A 17139-nucleotide genomic window follows, 5' to 3' on the forward strand; every position below is an offset into this window, starting at 1 on the left:
CCTAGAGATTTCCAGAGGCAGAGATGAAAAAGTGAATTCCAGGTATGGGGGGGCAGGGCAGGGGGAGGGGAAGCTAATTCATTGCAGACATAAGAGATTCATGGAATAGTAAGAAGACCAGTTTGACACAATCATATGAAAATGAACAAGGTATAAAAAGGCTGGAAAGGTAGAGCGGGGCTTGAAATGCTAGACAGAAAAGTTTACATTTGTTCTTAGAGGTAATAGGGAGTCACTGGAATTACTGAGTAGGGGAGACTTCAGAACTCAGAAATTTCGTAGGTGTGTTTGCCCTAGCCAGGGAAGAAGACAATAGGTAGAGAAAATCACCTGGGCAGCTGTGGGCAGAGGGAATTAGCCTGGGTAAGATTAAAGCAGGTAGACCAACTGGGAGACTGTGGTCCTAGCCTAGTAGAAACAATAAGAGCTTTAACTAGGGTGTGTGTCAGAAGTAGGTTTTCCTCGTTCCTTGAGAGGTCATCCAGTGCAGTGATGTCAAACTCAAATAGAAAGATACTAAACTGTAAGTAAAGATCCCTTTGGGCCAAATGTTGACTTATTTTTTAAGTGCAATGTTTTCTGTTTTATTACATATTTGTTTATATTGCTAAATATTTCCCAGTAACACTAATCTGGTTCAGCCTGCACACCCTTGAGCTTGAAGAGGATGTTTGACAGTACACTGCCCATGGACAGAATTATATCTGTGAGAAACCCAGACCTATATCGTGTTTTTCTGTTCTGTTCTTAAAACTCTCCCCGCAAAAGTATCTCTCTCAAAATCTTTCTGCATGTTAGACTGATACCACACCTAAATACTCTGGATTTTTAAGCTTATCCTTAATTCAAATAAATCAAAGTCTCTGTGTGTCCACTGTCCCAGACGTGAATAAAGATTAACACAAGGTGGTGTATGTGATCTGGGAAAACGAAAAGAGAGAAAATGTAGGAAATAGGGTAAGGAAAGCATCAGTTTTCAGAAAGGGGTCACCTAATTCAGAAGCATGAGAGGAGTTAGGAATGGAGGTTATGTGCTTCTCCCACCCCTATACCATGTCATTGTATTTCAGACTTGCCTTCCTCATGTAGGGCCACACTAAAAAACAAAAAAAACAAAACAAAAAAAAAACACCAATCAGGAGACAAAATGAGTCTTTGTCCTTGACTCTGTCAGAAACTTACTCAACCAGCATTTAATAAACACTTAATATGTGCTAGGTTCTGTTCTAAGTACTGGTGATACAAAGAAAGGGAAAATATTTTCAGAGAAACCTGATAAGAATTGTATGGACTGATGTCAAGTGAAGCAAGAAGAACCAGAAGAATCATTTATATGTTTAACAATATTGTAAAGACAATCAACTTTGAAAGTCTTAGGAGCTCTAATCAACATAATGACCAACCACAATTCTAGAGGACTCATGATGGAACAGGTTTCCTACTTCCTTTTAGAGATCTAGTGATAGACTCAGAGTGCAGATTAAGACGTTTTGGGACATGAACGATGCAGGGGATTTGTTTTTCTGGGTTATCCATGTTTGTAATTGTTTTTCTTGCTTATGAAGTGAGGTTTGGAAGGAAAAGGGAGAGGGAGGAAGGGAGAGAAGGATCTTCATTTTTTTAAATGAATTAATTTTTTAAAAAAGAAAGAAAGGCAAAAGCACAGTCCTTGCTGTCAAGGAACTCACAATGTAATGGGGGATTCAACGTGCAACCAATTATGTGCATATAGATATAGACAGAACATATAGAAGGTGATCTCAGAGGGAAGATGCTGGGGGTGGGGCTACTGCAAAAAGCCTCCTGCAAAAGGTGGGATTTCGGTTAAGAGTTGAAGAAAGCCAGGAAGATTATGTATTTTGGAGTTGTGGTGCAGTAGATAGATTACCAGGCCTGGAGTCAGAAGACCTAAGTTCAAATCAGGCCTCAGACACTCACTAGCTGTGTGATCTTGGGCAAGTTATTTAATTGTGTTTGCATCAGTTTCCTCATCTGTAAAATGACCGGGAGAAAGAAGTGGCGAACCGCTTCAGTATCTTTACCAAGAAAACCCCCAAAGAGGTCACAGAGTCAGACGTGACTGGAAAAATGACTAAACAACAGAGAGGACCTTTGAGAGAAACTTTAATACTGTTTTGCCATTAACATATTCTTAGGAATTTCTTGCTTGGAGGACAGGATGGAAATTCAGGTATAATCGTCTGTAAGTCAGTCCTCCTGGCTGCTGAGTTTGGCTAACGTGTTTCTAAGACTTAGGAAAAAGGGGTCTGCAAATTTGTAATAGTATCCCCCCAATGTCCATCTATTTAGCAATCAATCAACAAGTGTGTCTGTTAAGTACCTACTCGATGCTAGGCACTGTGCTTGTACAAAGTACAAAGAATAAAACAATCCCTACCCACAAGGGGTTGACATTCTAACAGGAAAGACACAGCAGGACATACATAAATGTAAAAAAGTATAGGTATAAAATGATAAATACCATTGTCTACAAAGTACTTAAATACCCAGTAGCTTGGAAAGCAAGGAACCAGCAGATGGGGGGATCAGGAAGGACTTCAGGAAGAAGGTGCATGATCTTAAAGAAAGAGAGGGGCTCTGAGAGGTAGAGACAAGGAAAGAGGACCAGAATGAGAAGTGAGGTGTCGTGCATTAGGAACAGAGAGAAGACCAGATGAAATGAATTGTAGAGTGAAGGAAGGGGAATCATATCCACTGAGGCTGGAAAGATAGGTTAGGGTCAAATTATTAAAAGCTTTAAAAGCAAAACATTTATTGAGTGACCCACCAAGAGAGGCCATGTGCTCAAAAATAACTCCTCTCCAAGATAAGTGTTAGGTTTTTCTTAATGCTAGAGTCAGAAACCACCAAAGTACCTATTTCACAGCACTTAGTGTATGTCTGCTGGATGTTACATTCTCCCTAAAGAACAGAAATTTCCCATGGCCAATATTATAGATGAGGAAATTGAAGAGTAATGATGCTCCCTTGTCTTGGAGATACGTGGAACAGCCTTTCCTGTAAGATACCTGAAATACTTCTTTAACAAGCTCCAATGTAAAATGCAGACTGATCTGCAATGGCTCCACAGATAGAACAGAGGTCCCACTGATAGCTGAGGAGGAAGGGAATGAAATTCCCAAAAGAGATCCAAGAGGGCAGGAAACCAGACCCTTTTGTGTAGCAAGCACCCACCCAACAGCCTACAATCTTATTGATGGTGAATAGAGCCCTCTAGTCCCTCGGGCAGGACCTGTTGCCACTGGGCTTCCTCTAACCAATGGCCAATTACCTTGTCTCCACATAGGGTGAAGACGCTCAAGGAGAGCATTCCCACTCCTCTCCAGCTGTCCAAAATCTTCAAACAGGCTACTGGCCAGACTCGGGAAGTCTTGCGCAAGGCCCAAGTGTGGGAAGAGTGCCTCAAGATTCTAAACCAAGAAGAACACATAAACTTGGTGTCCGGTAGCAATGTCACAGGTACAGCTCCCCACCTCCCCAAAGTCACAGGGCTCTGGTGGGGGGAGATGATTCTTCTTGTAGAAACAGAATTTAATATTGATACCCCCCTTCCCCTAAAAAAGCATTCTTTTTTCTAATACCCACTCAATTAATGTTCATTGAGCAAATTAATGGAAATATACTTTTGCATACTACATTTCACTTTCATCTACCTAGCACCATGAATTAAAGGCAGATGGTTCCTTAGAATGGCTGAGGTTCCAGTAGGAAGGGACCTCAGAAATCATCTAATTCAATCCTTACTCCTTTTACTGGCAAGAAGGAAACTGAGGCCCAGTGAAGGGAAAAGTTTCCTTCAAGGCCAAATGCTAAATTCAGGAAAATCCAGAGTGGAGGACATTTCAGTCTACTATAGATAGAGATTAATTAAGATTGTTTTATTGGAGGTAAGAGGCAGATTAAACCAAATAAAGAATTGGCTTCATAGTCAGGAAGGTCTAGGTGCATACTCTATCTCAGATACTTACTACTTACATGATCTGGCCAAATCATTTGATATTTCAGTGTCCCAGACTACTCTCTGAGACATCACATTACAGGGAAGGTGCTACTCTGCATTGGCAGAGGGAGTTTTCTCACCTGGGAGTTCCCCAAACCAATGAAATCACAGGACTAATCCCTATACTTATAAGTGAAATTTATTTTTTCCAAACTGAGAGAATCTGACAGGATGATTCACCCAGGGAAAAGTACCCTAATTTTCCCTTCAAAATGTCATAAAAATGCCACTAGGAGGGGATTTCTTTGCTTTAATTGTGGGGAGATAGATGCCTAAAAGTAGCACTTGGTGCTTTCTTCCTTTTCCCCATTTTCTGCTTTCTCCCGTCTTTTGAAAAAGGAAAGAAAATGGTGGAAGCAAAATGGTTATAATGTAGAAATCATTTAATTTTTGTGATGATGTAAACTTCAAACAGGATTTGTTAGCCTACAAGAAAACTCTGGGATCTTTAATATTGCAGGCTGTGCTGGTAATATCAATTACATATTTGTACTTTAAAATATAGTATTTTTTCCACCATAAGCACCTTAAATGGTTAAGAAATTCATGGTTTTGATAAGAAGATTTAATCCCCCCAGATGCTGGTCTGTTAAATATATGAAGTTTACTTTTGATACATGTTTAATTTTTGTTTACAAATTAATTTATTTTTAGTTTGCAACATTCACTTCAATAAGTTTTAAATTTTCCCTGCCTTCCTCCCCTTCCTTCTCCCCAAGATGGCATGTAATCCTATATAAGTTCCATATACACATTCCTATCAAACATATCTTCACTTTAGTCATATTGTACAGAAGTATTAGAATGAATGGGAGAAACCATGAGAAAGGAAAAAAAAAGAAAACAGTCTGCTTCCATTTGCAAGACTCCATAGTTCTTTTTCTGAATGTGATGGCATTTTCCATCATGAGTCTTTTGGAGTTGTTTTGCTGAGAAGAACCAAGTCCATCAAAGTCAGTCACCACACAATGTGGCTGTCACTATGTACAAAGTTCTCCTGGCTCTACTCACCTTACTCAACCTCAGTTCAAATAAGTCTTTCCAGGTTTTTCTGAAATTTGCCTGCTCATCATCTCTTATAGCACAATAATATTCCATTACATTCATTTACCACATCCTGTTCAGCCATTCCCCACCTGATGGGCATCCCCTCAGTTTCCAGTTCTTGACCACCACAAAAAGAGGTGCTATAAATATTTTTGTTCATGTGGTTCTTTCCCCATTTTTATGATCTCTTTGGGATACAGCCCTCGAAGTGGTATTGCTAGGTCAAAGGGTATTCACACTTTTAGAGTCCTTTGGGCAAAGTTCCAAATCGTTCTCCAGAATGAGTGGATCAGTTCACAACTCCATCAACAATGCCTTAGTGTTTCAATTTTAATTTTTTTCAAGACCAAATTGGAGTGGAGGGGTGAAGAGAGGGTGGGGTGTTTTTGTTTGTTTGTCTTGTTTTGTTTATTTTTGGTTTCTTTTTGTATTATGACTAAATGGAAAGATTAGGGGTATTTTCAGAGAAAATACACAGTAAACAAAAAACAGTCTGTCACTCTCAACATCTTCTCCTGCCCCCACCCAAACACATAACTTGGATCCTGTTTTCAAAAAACATCTTCAAACAATTCTGGAAAAGGAGCAGAGAAATAGGAAGGATTGGGGAATCTCTAAGATGCAGGGTATGTGAGGGTAGAACCCAGGCTGGCCGTTTTCATAGACTTTCAGCTTCATAAGATTAAGTTCATAGCTCTTCAGCTAGAAGGGACCTCAGAAGCCAAATAGTGCAACCCTCTTCATTTTATAAATGGGGAGCGTGGATAGAACAAGGTTTTATTAATAGTATGCATTAATAGTAAGCATTTTACAAATATTCTCTCACTTGATATTCACAACAACCCTGGGCAATAGGTGTTATTATCATCCTCATTTTACAGTTGAGGAAACTGAGGTAGGTAGAGGTTAAGTGACTTGCCCAGAGTCACACAACTAGTGAGTATCTGAGGGCACTCCTCTATCCACTGTGGCACACAGCTGAGGAAATGGAGCAAGCCTGAGTGACTTGTCTAAGGTCATATGGGTAGAAAGCATAGCTCTTCTGTTTCCAGAGTCTGCTCTGTCCACTGTATTATGCTTATTCTTCCTATGTTACTAACTTTCCTTGACCTCCTTTATTGTTAATGCCAGTGAAAGACTTGGGCAATATCAGAAAGGAAGAGGCGCTAGCCTCCTGGGCTTCCTGCCTAGACTTCTCCTGCTATTGCTCTGTGGCTCCACAAAGCCATTCACCCAAGACCTTCCTTCTCCATAGCCTGAAATCTTTCCCTTACCCACCCCCCAACCCCAAATCATCAGTCTTCCATCCCCTGTGCATCCCCTCAGGTAGGTATTAGGAAGCAAATGATTTGATTCACACTGAGGTATACTGAATTTCTCAGGAATATTGGTGGTCTGGAAGAGAGGCTTGGTAACTCAAATAAATCTAGAGTTGGTGGACCTTCAGGCCTTGTGTTAAAGGAAGAACTATAGACAGCATGGGACAGATATCTGGAGCCACCAACCTTGCCCTCCTTAAATCACATCTACTGCCTGTGTATGGAAGCAGATGGTGGAGCGAGTACACTTGTGAAAAGATTAGACTTACCAGGCCTCAGGAATATCTCCTTTCCAAGAGGGTGAGCTGGAGTCAGCTCAAACCAGCTTACAAGCTGAGTATTACAAATCAGGGCCTGATTTATTTTTTTGTTGATTGTATAGATTTAAGAAAATGATGAAGAAATGTTAATAGCACAGATTAAACTTAGAGGAGTGTCCAGTGTACTTTTTTCTTCTGAAAGGGCCTTTTTTTCATTTACAGAACCCAGCCCAGAGCTGGTTATGCTTTCTAATGAGGTAGGCTGTAACGTGGTGACCCGAAGAGAGAAGTGTGACTGGACCAGCAATTACAGGACCATTACCGGAGAGTGCAATAACAGGTGAATGGAGGATTCTCCCTCAAACAGAAAGATACTTAGTCTGCCCTTCTTCATAACCTACTTATCCTATATTGCTCCCTCCACCTTCCAGTCAGGGACCAGCCCTTCTGGAAAACAGGGCTTAAGGAAGTGCTCCAGACCTCTTCCCCTTTCTCATCCAGAGTTGCTATGGTAGGAAATACCTAGAGGAGAGTATTGTATTATTCTAGGCAGCTACGTGACACAGTAGATAGAGTGCCAGGCCTACAGTCAGGAAGATCTGAGTTCAAATGTGCCCTTAGGCACTTATTAGCTGTGTGATCCTGGGCAAGTCACTTAACCCTCTTAGCCTCAGTTTCCTCATCTATAAAAATGAGCTGAGGAAGGAAATGGCAAACCACTCCAAGAAAACCCCAAATGAGGTCACAAGAGTCATTCATAACTGAACAACAGAAAATTGCATTATTCAAAGGATCTCCACAAAGGCGAAGAGATCTCAAAATCCATTTTAAAATGAACCCCAGCTTAAAGGAAAATGATGCTCAAGGATAATGACTGACATTATTATAGTGCTTTCATTTAGGTTTTCTTATTTGATGCTCACAACAATCCTAGGAATTAAGAGGGAGGGGGAAAGGGTTTCTTTTCTTTTTTTTTAATAGTTTTCTTTATTTATTTTTAGATTTCGACATTGATTTCCACAAAATTTTGAGTTCCAATTTTTCTCCCCATCTTTCCCCTCCCCATACTCCTTAACACCTTACATTCTGATTACCCCTTCCCTCAATGTGCCCTCCCTTCTATCATATCCCACCCTTCCATTATCCCCATCTTCTCTCTTTTCTTGTAGGGCAAGATAAATTTCTATACCCCATTACCTGTATTTCTTATTTCCCAGTTATATACAATAACAATTCTCAACATTCATTTCTAATACTTTCAATTCCAACTTCTCTCCCTTCCTGCCTCTCCACTCATCCCCACTGAGAAGGCAAGCAATTCAATACAGGCTATATATGTGTTGCTTTGCAAAAGACTTCCATAATAGCCATGTTGTGTAAGACTGACCATATTGCCCTCCATCCTACCCTGTCCCCCCTTTTTTTCTATTCTCTCATTTGACCTTATCCCTTCCCAAAAGTGTTTACTTCTAGTAACTCCCTTCTCCCATTTGCCCTTCCTTCTATTATCCCCTTCACCCCACTTGTCCCCTTCTCCCCTACTTTCCTGTAGTGTAAGATAGATTTTGATACCAAATTTAGTGAACATGTTATTCCTTCCTTAAGCCATATGTGAAGAGAGTAATCTTCACTTTTCCCCTCTCACCTCTTCACTTTTCTCCTCCTTTGAAAAAGATTTTTCTTATCTCTTTTATGAGTGATAGTCTACCCCATTCCATTTCTCCCTTTCTCCTCCCAATATTTTCCTTTCTCACCCTTAATTTTATTTTTTTGTGGATATCACCTTTTCTGATTCAACTCAATCTGTACTCTGTGTGTGTGTGTGTGTGTGTGTGTGTAATCCCTCCACCTACCCAAATGCTAAGAAAAGTCTCAAGAGTTACAAATATCTTTCCATGTAGGAATGTAAACAGTTCAGCTTTAGAAAGTGCTTTATGATTTCTCTATCCTGTTTACCTTTTCATGCTACTCTTGATTCTTGTGTTTGAAAGTTAAATTTTCTATTCAGTTCTGGTCTTTAGATCATGAATACCTGAAAGTCCTCTATATCATTGAACAACCATTTTTTCCCTTGAAGTATTATACTCAGTTTTTCTGGATAGGTGATTCTCAATTTTAACCCCAGTTCCTTTGATTTCTGGAATATACTATTTCAAGCCCTTTGATCCCTTAATGTAGAAGCTGCCAGATCCTGTGTTATCCTTATTATATTTCCACAATACTCAAATTGTTTCTTTCTAGCTGCTTGCAATACTTTCTCCTTGATCTGGGAACTCTGAAATTTGGCCACAATATTCCGAGGAGCTTCTCTTTTTGGATCTCTTTCAGGAGGAGACTGGTGGATTCTTTCAATATTTATTTTGCCCTCTGGTTCTAGAATATCAGAGCAGTTTTCCTTGATAATTTCATGAAAGATAATGTCTAGGCTATTTTTTTGATCATGGCTTTCAGGTAGTCCCTTAATTTTTAAATTGTCCTTCCTGGATCTATTTTCCAGGTCAGTTGTCTTTCCAATGATATGTTTCACATTATCTTCTATTTTTTCAGTCTTTTGGTTTTGTTTAGTGAGCTTTTGAACCTCTTTTTCCATTTGGCTAATTCTGCTTTCTAAGCCTTCTTCTCCTCATTATCTTTTTGGACCTCTTTTTCCAATTGAGTTAGCCTATTTTTAAAGGTGTTATTTTCCTCAGTATTTTTTTTTGATTCGCCTTTAGCAAGCTGCTGACTCTCTTTTCAAGCTCTTCTGTGACCTGAGCCCATTTCATATTCATTTTGGAGGTACTGGAGGCAGAAACCTTGGCTTCCTCTGACAGTATGCATTGTTCTTCCTCATCCAAAAGGATGGAAGGAGATACCTGTTCACCAAGAAAGTAACCTTCTATGGTCTTATTTTTTTCCCTTTTCTGAGCATTTTCCCAGCCAGTTGCTTGACTTCTGACTCCTTTGTCAAGAGGAGGATCCTAGCGCTCCTCCTCCTCCCAGGACCATGCTCAGGGCTGAGATTCAGATCAGCTATTCAATTCCCCACAGGCTTTGGGTAGGGGGTGGGGCCACCACTGAGGGCTAAGGTTCATATGCCCTGCTCAATTCCCCTAGAGGCTTTAAGTTGAGTCACTGGGACAATGGACCCAGGCTGCTTCCATGGCCACCGTAGCAGCCCACTGCTGCTACTGCATGAAGTCAGTGCTGGGGGGACCCCACACCCCTCTTGCCCAGCTGGGAAAGCCCTCCCACACTGACCTTTGAAGCTTTCTTTGTCACTTGTGGGTTGAGGGATCTGGGACCCTCCCTGCTGTGAATTCTGCCCCCGAGGACTGTTTTGGTCCTGTTCTGCCCTGTGCTGTGTGGATAGGCCTGGGATCCTCTTGGTTCAGTGTCCTGTGGGATAGACCTTTCCTGTCAGGCTTTCAGGTTGCTGGAAATCTCTTTCACTCTGTCATTCTATGGCTTCTGCTGCTCTAGAATTTGTTGAGAGTCATTTTTTACAGATATTTTGTGGACTGTGGGGGAACCGCTAGAGTATATGCATCTTTCTTTTGCCAAAGTAGGTTACACCATTTTTGCAGCTGAATCTATGGGAGCTCCCTCTACCAATGCAGGTCACATGATCCCTGAATGTCTAGAACTTAGGACTTAGAAAGGTGCCAGGGGCACTGAAAGATTTTGAGTCCCACCTACACTGATGGAGCCAACATGCATCAGAAGCAAGACTAGAACCCAGGTCTTCCTGGCCTCCAGGCCAGTTCTCTATCCATAATGCCAGGCTATATGAAGGCCCTATTATCTCCATATACAGATGGAGAAACTGAGACTGAGAGAGGTCAAGCCAAGGTTCTAAACTCAGCTCTATTGATACCAGATCCAGAGGTCTTTTCACTTCATCTCATTGTAGGATAAGATAAGATATATGAGATGACATTTATTTCTGATTTCTTTGAAATCAATTAATAAGTATTTATTAAAATTTCCACTGAGTTCAAATCCAGCCTCAAACACTTACTAGCAGTGTGACCCTGGGTAAGCCACTTAACCTCAATTGCAAGAGAGGAAGGAAGCACTGAAGAAAGCAGGGAAGGAAGGAAAGAAAGAATGAAAGAAAGAGAAAGGAAGGAAGAGAAAGAAAGAAAAAGGAAGGAAGGAAAGAAGGAAGGAATGAAAGAAGGAAGGAAGAAAGGAAAGAAGGAAGGAAGGAAGGAAGGAAGGAAGGAAGGAAGGAAGGAAGGAAGGAAGGAAGGAAGGAAAAGTAGAGGGGCAATTAGATGGTGCTGTGGATAGAGCATCAGCCTTGAAGTCAGGAGGGCTGAGTTCAAATCCAGCCTCAGATACTTACTAGCTGTGTGACTCTGGGCAAGTCACTTAACCTCAATTGCCTCAACAACAAAAAAAAGTCTTGTTTTTATTGTGGATGCATCCTCTACCAACATATACTGCAACATCTTTATATCTTTGTAGAAGCTCAGCATATGTTCCTTTGGCTGCAACCAACCATAGGTTCTTATATCTAAGGTTGGCAGATGCCTTAGAAATTACTGAGTCCAACTCTTCACTTAACAGATAGGAAAACTAAGACCCTGATAAGTTAATTAACTTGCCCAAGTTTACAGGTAATTGTACTGCAGGTAATACGATAATAAGTGGCAAATTCAGATTTAGGTCCTGTGACTCTGTGTTCAGCATGCTCTGTACCATGATGTTTCCTCCCAAGTGAGATGTTATTATTTTAGGTAATATCATATATTATGTGCTAAACAATTAAGATGTGTTCTCCTCCAGATAAAATGGCTTGTGCCAGATCACACAGTTACTACACAGGAGAATCAGAACTCAAAGTCTGAATTATCTTCACAGTTAACAGTTCTCTGCAGTTAGAGTTCTCATCACCAAAACATAACTAAGGTAGGGCCATCAAAGTTGTATTCCAAGGCAGAAAATTTAGGGGGAACACACAGAACTATCCAGGGACTATCCCTTCTGCCTTGCCTGTCCCAACCCTTGTACTCACATTTCAGGGGTCACTCCCTCCCTCTGCAGCCAGGAAAAGTGGAAGGTGTGGGCAGCATGGTATAGTGCAAAGTGTCAGATTTGGAGTCAAATAACCAGGGTTTGACTCTTTGCTTTGCCACTTACCACTTGTGTGATCTTGGGCAATTTATTTGACTTCTCTGGGACTATAAATTGATGATTTCAAACTAGGTGGACTCAAAGTTTCCTTCTATTCTTAGTTTATGCTCCATAATTCTTGGCCACAACTTTCCTCCTGCCTGGCTCACACCGTGAACCCCAGCAGAGCCAGAGGCCTCTTTCTGAATCATTTCTTTTTCTTTGTGGCTTCCCCCACCCTTTCAGCCTCCTCTCCACAGTGGTAGCCAGTCCTTCAACCATATAGAAATCTTGCACCACTCCCTCCTCCTTGGCAAACCACTCTCATCCCCTCCTCACAATCACCACCACCACCATTTGCTTCAGGCACAAAAAGCTCCACATACCACACTGTGAATTGCTGTTCCTCACAGGATCTTATACCTGAAACACTCCCCCAAATCGCCCCCCCACCCCAAGCCGGTCTCCTCTACTATCTATCTATCTAAGGCTAAGAGGGCCTGAATGAAGGTAGAACTCTGTTCTTTCCTCCATCTCAGAAAGGACCCAACCCTAGGCTCATCAAACAGAGCACTGGCCCGATGGCTGCCTGCAGAATATGAAGATGGGATTTCCCAGCCGTATGGATGGACTCCTGGGAAGACGAGAAACGGCTTCCATCTCCCACTGGTAAGGAGGAGAATTCATTTTCACGGATGGAGAAATAAGAAAAAGAGACAGAAAACAATAGATGAGTAAGAGCTGGAGAAGGATGTGGAGATTATGTAAATGACTACCATTTAACATAATTCTCAATAAGTTTTCTTAAAGCTCCAGTAGGTGGAAGCAAAGACTACAAGCATCTCCCTGAACTAAACTGGACAGAGGCAGCTGACTGGCTATGTACAGCCAGAATGTCCTGTGTTCCATGTAGCAGATTACCTCTCTCTCCCCCATCCTCATTCATCCAGCTCCTGCACCCTGAATTCATTGTATGTTATTTTACTAGAGCTTTTATCTATCTGCTCTGTCTGAGAAGTTAGTTGTCCCTTGGGCACAGCCTTCCCCCATCACCCAGAGCCTGTCTTTTCTTTGGCACTTTGAGGACCCCATGCCTTGGGGCCAGAGCAGCTGAGCTCCACTATCCTTTCCATCCTCCAAACCCCAGATCATTTGCTTTCCTTCTGTCATGACTTCTCCTCTTCCTCTTCCTCTTCCTCTAGGTCCGAGAGGTGTCCAATCAGATAGCCAGCTATCTGAATGAGGATGATGATCTTGATCCACTCTGGTCATTGATCCTCATGCAATGGGGACAGTGGGTGGACCATGACCTTGACTTTTCTCCAGAAACCGAGCTGATGCTTAGCGAGGACACCAAAAAGCAATGTGACGAACACTGCATCCAAGAAGACAACTGTTTCCCCATCATGGTAGGCTCTTTGTTGGGATTACCCTCTGTCATGTCTCAGTTTTGTCTTTGAATGCTTTCCTTCCTTGTGGTGGAATGGCCTTTGATAATAGTCTCAGAGTCAGCAAAACTAGAGCACTGGTTTAGCAAGAGGGAGACAAAGAGTAGATCAGGACTTCCCAGTAGATAGCTAAGCTTTTCCTAGTGGGCTTCATTAAGAGAAGAGCAGATGTGTGTAGGGCTTGGGGGGGGGGGGGGGTCCATTAAACAATCCTGCAATGAAAGTAACAAGATTCTTTAGCCCTGCCCAGAATAAGGAATGGTGGTCATGCTATACTGTTCACAGACCCCATCTGGAATACTGGACCCCATAGCGTAGGAAGGAAACTGATGATGATGATGATGATGACAACGACAACAATGATGACTTGCATTTACGTAACCCTTTATGACTTACAAAACCCTCTACACACATTGTCTCATTTGAGTCTCACAACACCTCCATGAAGCAGGAGTTATTATTATCCTAATTTTCTAAGTGAGGGAATGGAGAATCACAGAGACCATGTGACTTGCTCCTGGTCACATAGCTATTATCTAAGGCAGGGCTTGAATCTAGGTCTTCCTGATTCTGAGTCCAGTGCTCTACCCACTGTAGCACATAGCCTCTGATCATCTGCAGGGTGCCAAGAGTTGGGCAATCAGAATGGAAAAGGGCCTTGGGTGTACAGCTGAAGGAGGTGTAGAAGAAAAGACTTAAAGGGACCTGAGGACTGGCTTCATGGGGAAGAATTCTAGGCCTGGAGTCTAGAAGACGTGAGTTCAAATCCAGTCTCAGACAATTACCAGCTTTGTGACCCTAGGCAAGTCACATCATCTCTGTGTGCTGCAGTTTCCTCAACTGTAAAATGGGAATAATAATAGCACCTGCCTCCCTGAAGATCAAATGGGATAATATTTGTAAAACGTGCTTAGTATTCTATAGTGCCTGGCATACAGTAGGAGCTTAATAAATGTTTTTTCCCCCTTTCCTCCTTCTCTTTCATATATTTGAGGAAACTAGGTAGCAACAGGGAGGCCTGAGTTCAAGTTATGCCTCAGACACTTATCTGTGGAACCTTGGGTAAATCACTTAACCTACCTCTCTCAGTTTCAGTTTCCTCATCTTTAAAATGGGGATAATAATAGGGTCTACTTCACCCCCACCCCCACCCCTCCACCACCACCCCAGGGCTGTCGTGAGGATCACACGAGTGGGTTCATAAAGTGCTTTGCAAACTTTAAAGTATTTTCTAAATGCTACCTCTTATTGTTTGAAAAACTGTTATATGGAAGAAGAACCTTGTTCTACTTGGATAAGTATAGCTATGGATAGAGGTTGCAAAGAAGTAACATTGTTGTTACTGGTATTCAGTCCTGTTTGATTCTTCATGACTCCATTTGGGGCTCTCTTGGCAAGGATACTACAGTGGTTTGCCATTTCCTTCTCCAGATGAGGAAACTGAGGCAAACAGGATTAAGTGACTTGCCCAAGGTTACACAGGTCAAACAGCTGAGGCTTGATTTGAACTCAGGTTTTCCTTACTCCAGGACTGGTGTTCTACCCACTGGGCCACCTAGATGCCCCAAATCAAGCAAAATTAGACTCGAAATGATAGTAATTAAAACTGCTCCCTAAAGAGGGAGGGGAGGAGTTTCCATTAGAGGTCCTCAAGAAAAGATCGAAGGACCCCTTCTCTAGGCTATTGTAGTGGGAATTCCTTTGGAGGTATGGATTGGATAGATTGGATAGATCTGGGTGATTGGATGGATCGAATAGAGAGCTACAGCATTTCTTTTTGACCCTGAAATTCTGTGATTCTTGTATCCTCAAGCCATTCACCAATGCCATACCACCTACCTTGCCACTTTCCACCTCTGTGGAGTTTGCTAGGATTCTGGCAGAGAAGGCATTCTGGCTGAGGAGGGTGTCCCTCTACTTGTTTCTGCCAGATTCCTGCCATCCTTATCAACAATAACTGTAGCTGTTTCTCTCCTCGCCTGATGTCTTTCTTTTCTTTGTGCCATTAAAGGGGCCATGCCCTGGCTATGAATGGCGTATTCAATGAATGGGCGTTGCCTCACCCTAAGTGAGTACCTGCATAGACCTTGGCCTAAAGGGGACAAGGTCACCCAGTGCATCTTGGGTCATCTCCAGCCATCCTGATGAATATCTGGTCACTGGATCCAGATGGCTCTGGAGGAGAAGTGAGGCTGGTGACCTGCACAGCCCTCCCTCACTCAAAACAAAGTCAAGTGCAAGTCGTGTCATCATTTTTCTGATGGCATGGTCTTCTTTGGCAATGGACAAACACAACCTTTCAGCCTCTGTCTTTCAGACCCTCTGTCTTTCTCCCTCCCTCCCACAGTAATCACAAGGGTTCAATCACAAAGGTTCAGGGAAAGAAATCATAGGATCTTAGAGCTGGAAGATACCTTGACATTTACCTCAACCTCCTCATCTTATAGGTTATTTGAAGGGCTGAATGACCCCTGTGTGACCTCATCTCATAGGGGAGGAGCTTGAGGCCCTAAGAGGGGAGGTAATTTGCCCAAGGTCACACAGTTAGTCAGTGGAAGACCAAATACTTGAACTCTGGAGTCTTTTGACATGAAAACCAGAGATCTTTCCATTGTACTTACACTTTCCCTTTCCCCTATGAAAAGTAGCTTTTTCACATTAAAAAAAAAAATGGAAATCCCTGTGCCACAGGAATCATTAGCTCTCCCTCCATTCACATACCTGAATTCTAGAACACCAACATAATTCTTGAACATTTTACCCATGTCTTTTGCTTTTCCATCACCTTCATCTTCTTCTAGCAGCTCACCTTGCCCCCTTCCAGACAGACATGCTTTAGCATAAAGAACACAGAGAAAAAAAGAGTTCAGAAAAAAATTAACCAACACATCAATCAAGTTCACCATTGTACATGTGGGACCACTATTGTAAATTGTGGCCATCAGTATTTAGTAAACATGATCCTACGGATAAAATTCCTAAATGAGCTAAATCAATCAAATCAAATCAGTACCTACTATGTGCCAGGCACTATGCTAGGCACTGTGAATACAAAGGCATGATTGGAATGTAAACTCAAGGAATTTTCTTTAGAGGGAGGTAACCAGTACAATTTGTGTACAGAAAAATACATACAAAACCCACATGCTTTATTATGTCTATCCCTGGAAATGAGGGCTTCTGATAAGATGGGATGGGCTCAGTCTTGCCAAACCTGCTGAGGTACTTTCTTTTATCTGTGTCAGTTCCCACCTGGAGACCCTAAGTTGAATAAACAAGGACCCTGCATGCCCTTTTTTCGGGCTGGCTTTGTCTGCCCTACATTTCCCTTGGATTCAGTGACCCGAGAGCAAATCAATGCCCTGACTTCCTTCCTGGATGCCAGCATGGTTTATGGGCCTGAACCACTCCTAGCCAGAAATCTCCGGAACACAAGCAGCCCCCTGGGTCTGATGGCAGTCAACACGGAATTCTCTGACAATGGATTGGCCTTGCTACCCTTTGACAACAAACAACCCAGTCCCTGTAAATTCATCAATGCCACTGCTGGGATCCCCTGTTTCTTGGCTGGTAAGTTGTGTTGGCATAGTGCCCATATTTTCCAAACCAAAAATTGAGGGCCATCATCTGATAAAAGATAGATACTCCTTTTGTAGAACCCCACTAAAAGAATACTTTCTTTTCTTGAAATTGGGACTGTCCTGGAAAATCTGGGACATATGGTCTGCTACACCTACTGAGAAGCAGAGAATGAAGGCCAAGAGAAAGGAGGGGGAGGACATTGTAAGGGATGGTGCAAGGACAAGAAATGGAGCAGTCTACCAGCCATAAAACAAATCAAGAAAATTCCCATGATGCCATGAGGCAGTTTTTAGGAGGAGAAAAGCCCCTACTGTTACCTTCTCACCTACATCCAGGGAAAATGGAAATAGAGCAGATTAACC

General features: G+C 42.1%; 1 protein-coding gene across 1 annotated transcript in view; it reads left to right on the forward strand.

The window, feature by feature from the left end:
* The window catches only part of LPO (lactoperoxidase), a 39601-nt gene that overhangs the window by 7883 nt on the left and 14579 nt on the right, over positions 1-17139 (forward strand). The window contains exons 4-8 of the mRNA XM_072646830.1: positions 3308-3480; positions 6870-6987; positions 12287-12416; positions 12950-13156; positions 16441-16765. Of these exons, the coding sequence (XP_072502931.1) occupies positions 3308-3480; positions 6870-6987; positions 12287-12416; positions 12950-13156; positions 16441-16765 (953 nt within the window). The remainder of the gene's footprint in view (positions 1-3307; positions 3481-6869; positions 6988-12286; positions 12417-12949; positions 13157-16440; positions 16766-17139) is intronic.

This window comes from Notamacropus eugenii, chromosome 2 (genome assembly GCF_028372415.1).
Source record: "Notamacropus eugenii isolate mMacEug1 chromosome 2, mMacEug1.pri_v2, whole genome shotgun sequence".
Taxonomy (NCBI): Eukaryota; Metazoa; Chordata; class Mammalia; order Diprotodontia; family Macropodidae; genus Notamacropus; species Notamacropus eugenii.